At 32.3% G+C, this 9,509-nt stretch overlaps 1 protein-coding gene across 1 annotated transcript; it reads right to left on the bottom strand.

Moving 5' to 3' along the window:
- Positions 1-1,213: 1,213 nt before the first annotated feature.
- On the bottom strand, positions 1,214-5,704 carry LOC133783578 (subtilisin-like protease SBT5.4). Its single transcript, XM_062223233.1, has 11 exons — positions 5,556-5,704; positions 5,367-5,476; positions 5,187-5,284; positions 4,940-5,107; positions 4,737-4,848; positions 2,926-3,460; positions 2,757-2,854; positions 2,425-2,670; positions 2,211-2,325; positions 1,916-2,129; positions 1,214-1,829 (listed from the first exon to the last, which is right to left on the bottom strand). The coding sequence occupies exons 1-11, from the start codon at positions 5,670-5,672 to the stop codon at positions 1,291-1,293; spliced, it is 2,352 nt and encodes a 783-aa protein (XP_062079217.1). The 5' UTR covers positions 5,673-5,704; the 3' UTR covers positions 1,214-1,290.
- Between the last annotated feature and the right edge of the window lie 3,805 nt (positions 5,705-9,509).

The raw sequence follows: 9,509 nt of genomic DNA, 5'->3' as shown, positions 1-9,509 counted from the left end.
TTATCAAACATGGGTTAGATTTGACATTTCCATTCCCACCAAACCAAACCCTCATACCAAACGCCCCTTAAGTGTTATAACATGTGTGGGTAAAAAAAGAAGAAGAATATAACAATCCTATTTAATTTATTCTGCATATTAGGATTTTTCACACGCCTTTAGAATTTCTTATATATATCTAGTATCAAGAACCACGCTATATATACCTCTACCTTGATTATATTTCAAAATACATGTCTGATATCTATAGTTTTTTATTTTGGCTGATTAATTCAGCTCACAAATTTTTAGTCATTTGATGACCTTCAATGCCTTCAACTTTTTATCTGAATAAGGTGAAATGTTTGAGACCCAATATATCTTATTAGTAGTAGTAGGAGAAATCATGGTTTTTATATTTGTGTGGTTGTGGATGAATCCTCAATATGTAGTATATTGAGTTGGAGTGTTGCTATTCGGTACTTTAAGGTGTCCAACGCCACATGAGGTGTCCCTTCATGATTAGTTAGTGATACTGCATAATCTTTATTAAATTCAAATAAATAGGACTCGATATTGGAATGTACCAATGACGGTATGCCACCTACTTGTGGTGTTGGGCGTTGTAGTTGTGTGTGATTTGTTTTCTTCATTTTGACAACATATAACGTGAATATTTGGTTTTTTTATTCTTTCATTTCTTTCATGTTTATTTGAGCACATTTCTTTCATGTATATTGTAGCCATTTAGAGCATCCTGCAAATTTCCAGAAAATTATGAATAGTTTACAGTACCAAAAACTACGTTCAACACATGTTGTTGCACTCGTGACTAATTTTTTTTATGTGCATGGAAAACAATATGTTTGAACCAAGTTTTCGGTACTGTAAACTATTTAAAATTTTCTGAAAATTTGCAGGATGGTTTAAATAGCTACAATATACATGGTCATAAAAAAAAGTCGAGTCGAAAATTGTTCACGGGTCGAGAAACACTGAGAGCCTTATCGGTAGGACTTAAAGTGAAGCCTCTATAGAAGAATTGTCATATATATATATATATAGTTTAAGAGTAAAACAAGTTTTCATATATTGAAGGCAAAATGAGTAAATAAAACTCAGGATGAATATTTTTGGAGTTTAAAAAAAAAATAACAGAAATTTACATAAATCATGATCACTCCAATAATATTATTAAATTTGTTATTGGTGGTACATTTCTAGCATCCATAAATATATAAAACTGCATGAACTTTATAGATAAAGTACTTTAATATTATCAAAATATTGTACATACACTTCTGTTATCTTCTAGTACTTGACTACTATGGGACTCCTAACGTAGTGCTTCCCATCTGACCATTTCAACTGTCCAAACACATAGTTTTTAGGCTTCCCAACAACCTTTGGCTTCAAAATAATCTCAAATTTCTTTTCCTCACCAATTTTGCTAAATTTCAAGCTTGTGGGCTTAACATAGATAGAAACTCCATTTGGGGCCCTCACATATGCCTTGTAGGTACCCGGGGAGCCAACATTCTTAACTTTTCTAGTAATTATCACTGATTGTGAACTAAGATTATTAACCACAATGGAAGGATAGTTGAAGTTAGCTAGATTAAATGAGGTGGGACATTTATTATATGGCTTCTTAGTAAATTTTTCAAGCAATGTTTCATCAATGCCATGAGCACATAAAAAGTCCACATAATCTTCAATAGTTCGGTCATAGACAAGTCCAGGGTCCATAGCTCGATTTGGTTGCACATGGCCTGAACCATATTCAAAAGGTGATGCTTTTTTCTTGTTCCAATCCAACAATGGCCCCTTGTTGCTATCTTGTACTCTTGCTGCATATAGTTCATTTTCATGATAAATAAGGAATCTTAGCCCAAGTACATGGAATATATATATATATATTTATAAATATATGTACCTGTAGTCATTATAGCCGAATGAATTGCAGCTGGACTCCAATCTGGATGAAGTGTTTTGAGAAGACCAGCAATCCCAGAAACATGAGGGCATGCCATCGAAGTTCCAGAAATTATATTGAATGGGACTCGACGTTTATCAAATGTTAGTTTAGTTGGTCCAACAGCTTCAGTGAATGCAGCAAGAATATTTACTCCAGGTGCTGTGATATCTGGCTGTGATTGTATTTAACAAGGAGAAAGTCATTTAGCAATTACATTTAACAAGAACGAAATTAGAGAATTTGTAAGGTAGACCTTGAGCAAAGCTGGCTCTATGGGATTTGGTCCTCTTGATGAGAATGAAGCCATAATTGGTGATGGTTTTACTCTCACTTCAGTCTTTGCCGGAGATATGTAAGCTATAGGGTTCCTGAATTGACAAAAATATCATAGGTCAAAGTTAATAAGCATTTTTGTTTTGGTGAAGAAAAGATGCATAATGAAACAACTCAAGAATTTTAGTTGGTACTTAGTAGTGTTGAGGTATTCATATACAAAAGTTCCCTCTGTGGCATTGAGATGAGATGTAGGAAGAACATAGGTCTCAGCTTCTGTGTCGTTAATAAGAATATGATTAATTAGAATCATTCCAACAGCGCCAGCAAGATGAGCTTGGTGACTCTTGTTAGAGGGACTAATCTCATCCCCAGCTACACAAATCAAGATCTTTCCCTTCACCTTATTTGGATCAAGACTATTAGGACGGCAAAATGTACTGGACAAAACATACAGCAATTCTCTGTAGTTAATTTTATCTAACAAGTTAAACTAGCATTTAGTATATTATTTTAACCTACGTACGCTTTTAGAGGATTTACTTCAGCAACTTTAGCATCTGCACCATTGATCAATGGATAAAACTTTTGAGAAGGCAAGCTACTTGATGAAAGGCTTGCTCCCTGTCATTGTATTATATATAATTACAAAATATTACATAAATCAAACTTTGAAAGACTTAAATATGTTTTACCTTAAGTTTTTTTTTGTTCCCAAGAGTTACGTAACTATTGAACTCACGATCAATTGTACTTGCTGCCACAGTTAACATCCACGGTGAAACATTATTTACAGTCTTAGGATCAGGTCCATCGTTTCCAGCCCCGGCAACCACGACAATGTTGTTCATAATGGCATGAAAACTTCCAATTGAAATGGGATTATCAAGAAAATCACTTGCAGGGAAAACAAGAGAGAGAGAAAGAACGTCCACGCCATCAGCTATTGCAGCTTCAAATGCTGCCAATGTGTCAGCACCGTCACCCGTAGGCCATAGAACTTTGTAAGCAGCCACACGAGCTTTTGGAGAACCACCCTTAGCGGTACCATTTCCAAATCCCAAAATATTTGCTCTGGGGACAAAGCTACCCCCGGCTGTGGAAAGAGTATGAGTCCCATGTCCATCTGTGTCTCGACTAGTGAAAAAGTTTTCCTTAGGTATAGAGGCGTTGGACATCTTTAGTAGTGTCAGAATGCCTTTGCTAAAGTACTTGACTCCTATTAGCTTCCTATGGTGGAAATTGGAGAAAAAAGATTATTCAACTTTAAAAACAGTAATGTCGTTTAGTAACTTTTTTGTTTTTCTTTGTTTGTTTGTTTTTTTTTTTTTTTGCGTATAGTATATATATTACAAGTAAAATAATCTATAGAATATATATATTTATATATGTATGTATGTATTAAGCTATCAAAAATTTCATGCATGCCTGACTAAATAAATAAATAAAAATGTGCTTGTTCCTATTTAAATTTCTATATATTGTCTAATAATATATATATATATATGCATAGTTAGTTGTACAACTTATATCACATATTGTATATAGCTAGGTTCTCAATTTATAATTTATAATTTATTATTATTGGCTTTAATATTCTATCCCCCAATTTATTTTTGGCTTTAAAACAAAAATATGCAAATTATTTGGGAAAATAGGATTCAAATGTGAGTTAAGGATCTAAATGGAAATGGTGGTATATGTTGGAACCTTTAATTAAATGAAAATTACATTAATTTGACAGAAAAATGTTGCAAAAAAAGATATGAAAGGACTAATAGCTAAGTCTAAAGTATTTGGAAAGATAAAGATATACAAATACAAAAATTTAAAAGTTAATTAATGATGTAGAAATTTTTCTTACAATTCACCCTCTAATTACTACAATACATGCCTAATCTCAATGTAATATGCATAAAAAACAACTACAAAATTAATCTTTTACTCATTCTAAATGAATATGTGTATATATGTATATGACAGTTCTTTTATAGGGGCTTCACTTTAAGCCTTACCGGTGGGACCCTCAGTATTTCTCGACTCGTGAACAGTTTTCGGCGTGATTTTTTTAATAACTGTGTATATTGTAGCTATATAGAGCATCCTGCAAACTTTTAGAAAATTCTGAATAGTTTACAATACAAAAAACTAGGTTAAAAAATGTTGCTTTCCACGTGCATAAAAAAAATTAGTCACGCGTGCAACAACATGTTTGAACTTAGTTTTTGGTACTGTAAACTATTCAGAATTTTCTGAAAATTTGCAAGATACTCTAAATAGCTACAATATACACGGTCATAAAAAAAATCACACCGAAAATTATTCACGGGTCGAGAACACTGAGAGCCCCACCGGTAGGGCTTAAAGTGAAGCTCCTATTGGAGAATTCCCACCGGTAGGGCTAACCAATTATGAGATGACACCTCATATGGTGTTAGACACCTTAAGGTGTCAAAAAACAACACTCAAAAGGAAAACAATAAAAAGTAGAAATAAGAGGATCAACCTATTGCAATGAATTTTATCTCCAATGGTTGGTTGACAACTTCCACGCCATTTTGATGGGATAGGTCCAATCCCTTCATACTCACTGAAGCTCTTTGATTCAGGCCAAACACCTACCAATAACCAACTCTCACCACATTTAAAATTAATAATCCAATAAGAAATATACATATATGATTTCAATTAAGAGATAAATAAAAGTACCACTGTCCAAGTTTCCAATAATTACATCTTCACCAAAGCGTGCCTTTTTCCAAATAGATTGAGAAGGAACGACTTCGTTATCTCTTTCCAATCCAAGAAACTTCCATGAACGAGTTGTGGCTGGTTTCACCTTTTTGCTCAAGAAAACCGATATCACATCTCGATGCTCTGTAACAATCAACATTGCATATAGTTAAATCAATTCTTAAATAATTAGTTAACATAACAACAAAGATAAAATGCTCACTTCGAATTTCTGTAGCTTCTACTTCATCAAGAATTGCTGCAAAGCCATTAATATGTCTATTATACGAGTAAATGATGGCATCCTTTGCCTTTTCCTCACTGCACAACAAGAAATAAAATACCTAGAATAAATAATGTACATATACATATATACACATATACATATATTTAACACAAGTACCTTCCCAAGTAAGATCCAAGAAGGCTGTGATGAAATTTTGTGGCCATTTCAAGAGCATCTGAGGAAGGGTTCAGACCATGGGAATGTGTTCCCATGTACACAATATATGTCTGCATGAATACATTTTAACATAAACTTCATTTAATAAATAAAGAGAAAAAGACTAATAATATATATGTATATTCTTGCCTTTTTTTCAGTGGCTTTGAGTAGTGATGATTGAAGCAAAGTGAAAATAAGAAACATTGAGAGAAGAGATGAAGAAGAAACAACACTAGAGTGTGGTGCCATAGCTTTCCCTTTCATTAGATTCAATTGTGGATAGAGTACACAGCTACGGTTTTTTTCTTAATTTATAGCTAGACACCAAAGTGAGTAACATAAATTATTGCATCTTTCATGTGATCATATTCTATTAAAAGTAATTTAAAAAACCAAATTAACATGTTTTTTATTAACAGAGTTTATATTAAAATAAATTTGAGTGGTCGATGGAAGTATCACATTTTTGTGATACACGTTGTTCTCTCCTGCTTCTCAATTATTTAAAAGGGGCAAGGACAAGTTAAAGTAATAATAAAGAAAATAATGCATGGCCGATGGCCCCATATGTGTGAAGAAAATTAGCATAGAACACAAGTTATAATAAGGGACATTATTATTTCTCTTTGAATATGTATACATATGTATCCATGGTCCATGATTTAATTCAAACAATAGGAAATATTTCAAGAGAACCACACAATAAATATAATATCTTCTTACTCCAATTATTCTTGTACTTTTTATTCTCACATTTTACATAACCAAAATAGATGATATTAATTCCTTTATTGTTTTTCTTTTCAAAAGTTAACATATACACCTTTTTTCACATAGAGTGGAAAAAAGAACAAAGACAGAATATTGTTTTAACTATAAAAAAATTTCTAGTTTAAAATTGAGTGTAGCCATACATCCCGCTGGAAAAAGGTGTATATGTCTCTTGGAAGAGCAATTAACACATATGTTTGCATTAATGTCTTCTATTTCTACTATTGACTAATTAAGCATAATGACTGTGTTTCCATTATTATAGCTATATATAGTACATCAATAATTTAATTTTGTTGAATATAGATGATGGATCATGGAATACTAGGGGAAAAGTAGAAAGAAATGTTACAGAAAATATTCCTGTGACTTTAAAGATATGTGATATATATAATGATTTGAAAAGATCATGATAATCCAAGCACTAAAAATATATAGCTTTTAATTTAAGTGTTAATCAGTCCAAATTAACACCAACAACAATCCAATATTTTTAATCATTGCACAAGTACTCTTAAGAAACTAAATACTATTATTCACAAGACAATAATATGTACTAAAATTCACAAGACAACAAAATATAATACATAAATTCACAAGACAATATTATATTATTAGCTGGACCATCTGTTGTAGGTTTTGGATAGACATGTATATATATATATATTTATATATACTTTTTACTTTTGATTAATAACAACTCATTGGTCAAGTTATTCCTCTTTGCATTACTACAAAATGGATTTACTATTTCAATTTTTATCTGCATTAATGTTGGTCCATGAAAAATGCAAAAGTGATATTACCCTCTTCTTCTTTTTTTCATGAGAATGATTACTGATAGGCCCAAAAAATGCTTTACCTGGCCCAAGATCCAATTCATCGTAAAATATTGGGCCCAAAGCTTCTGGTCTGGCCCAAATAGCCTACTTTACAAATATTAAATATGGGGTGTTTGAATTAATCAGTTCAAAAGCCTAGCTTCTGCTGGGAAGGTAATGTAAGATCCTCGTAGAAGCGGCAAAGGGCATCATTGTCTATTAATACCTTAATTATTATGAGAAGAGGACGATTAGGGGCAGGAAAGTTGATTACGTTTTAACCAATCACACGTTCCCACTCGTTTCATGACTCTCCTCTCAATCCCTTTAAATAGCTAATGTTGGGAACAACAAATGCATATGATTTTCTTACTTCGTTACTCTGCTTGAAAAACACTCTTCTGACTTAAGCATAAGAAAGTTTTCTTACAGGTAGCCCTCAAGTGCGTTGTTCATCTCGAAGATTCAAGATTCCAATAAGAGAAGTGAAGCAAAGTGACTAGAGAAGAAATATCAATTTCCAAGATTACCCCAACGAAAAATTTCAATATCAACAATTGGCACCGTCTGTGGGAACTTCACGATAAAGTTTCGAGAAACAATCACCAACAACTCCAAGCTGGTAACTATGCGACTTAAAGAAGGACAAGAAGTCATGGCTCCAAAAATAAACACTGTCCTAGCATTGACTAACACGCCTGACATCAACGAACAGTTGGATTGGATGTGCAAGTTAATGGAAGCGTCACAAGAACACTCTGAAGAAGTAATCAAAGCTTAAAAAAAAACCCAAGAAAAGATGGAAGTCGCACTGGTGAATCTTCGAAAAGAAAACGCAGAATTGAAGAACGGAATTCCTCCTCCAGCAATAGCGCCAGTGCCTGACCAAGTTTTAGAAAATGATGACAACGATCTTGATCTAAATGAGCTTCCTTACGGTCATGCCACCAGTGAATGTATTCACGTGAGAGTGCAACATGTTTGACAAGTCGAGCTTAATGTCACTGCAAATCAGGATCACTGCCAACAAGGTTGTCAACGACAACATCAAGATTGTGATACTACATGCCAATCCTTGACTTTCAACCTCTCCCACTGGGAGACGTGGGAAGTCTCCCACCTCTCCCAATGGGAGACATTGAAAGTCTCCCAAATTTAAAAAAAATAAATAAATTTATAATTAATATTATTTAAATTTAATTTAATAATTAATTAAATTGAAATTATTTTAATATTAATTTAATAATTAATTAAATTGAAATCAATTTAATATTAATTTAAATTAAAATTGCCATAATTAATAAAATAAAAATATGCAAGAAACACAAAATTTGTTAGACATATACAAGAAATACAATATTTGTTACAATATTTGTTAGACATATTCAAAATTAACAAATATTGCATTGTGTATGAAGAAAGAGGTAAAAAATAAAAAAACAAAATACAATATATGTTAGACATATTCAAAATTAACAAATATTGCATTTATGTATGAAGAAAGAAGTAAAAAATAAAAAAAAACCTATCAACGAGGTCGGTTACTTTGGATTATTGGTAACATATCTGTCGCCCATTCTTGTCGAAACTCGTCAATTTGTGCCTCTGTATATGCTGTACTTGTTAGCTGCAAAAAATATAAAGTAAAATATATTAAATAATTATTTGATTACATTTATATATATGGTTTCAAAAATAATTTGTAAATTTTAATTAATAATACCGTTCTCAAGTAATGTCTGGGACTCGCATGTTCAATCAAATCCTTCAACATCCTCATTATGTAGTATCCACATGTCACATTGTCCGGTTGGTGTGGACACTAATTATTTAAAAGTATCAGTAATTCATTTTTAAATTGAAACTTGTTAAAAAAATGCATACATATTATTCTACTTAATAATTATAAAAGTTAAAAAATTTAAGTTGTAATTACTTACCTGAGGTTGCTTAATGCGTAGAGTATCAGGGATCTCGACATCAGGAAGATTCATAGAGAAAAAAAGATTGAAAGCGCTGACGATCACTGATACAATCTCCTCACAGTTATTGAGATCTGAATTCACCGAATCACAACAATAAACATGATATGCATACGGTGCCAAAATAAGCAACATCCAATGTTCACTGCATAAGAAAAACCAAAAAAATATAACTCAAATGTTAAACAAAGAAAGTATTGATATGGGTCAGAAAAATGACAACTTTTTAAACTTACCCATGGTTCCAAGGGACAAGCATAACTTGTTCTTTTGATTTTATGTCATTGCATCGTCTGAACAGATTTTGAACACGATCGTCGAATGAACTCCCTTGAGTGGCAACAATATTAGGATTGACAAATAAAAACTTATTTTGGCGACCTTGTTGTACCACATATCTGTAAATGAACCTACTACAAAAATATGAAAATTGTTATATGATTGAATAAATCAAATTAGAATATTAAATGAACGAACTTTGTGAGATATATACCTCATGTAGCTAACGGCCACTGCTTTTCCAATCT

This window comes from Humulus lupulus, chromosome 6, assembly GCF_963169125.1.
Source record: "Humulus lupulus chromosome 6, drHumLupu1.1, whole genome shotgun sequence".
Taxonomy (NCBI): domain Eukaryota; kingdom Viridiplantae; phylum Streptophyta; class Magnoliopsida; order Rosales; family Cannabaceae; genus Humulus; species Humulus lupulus.
This window is presented reverse-complemented; position numbering and strand designations above follow the sequence as displayed.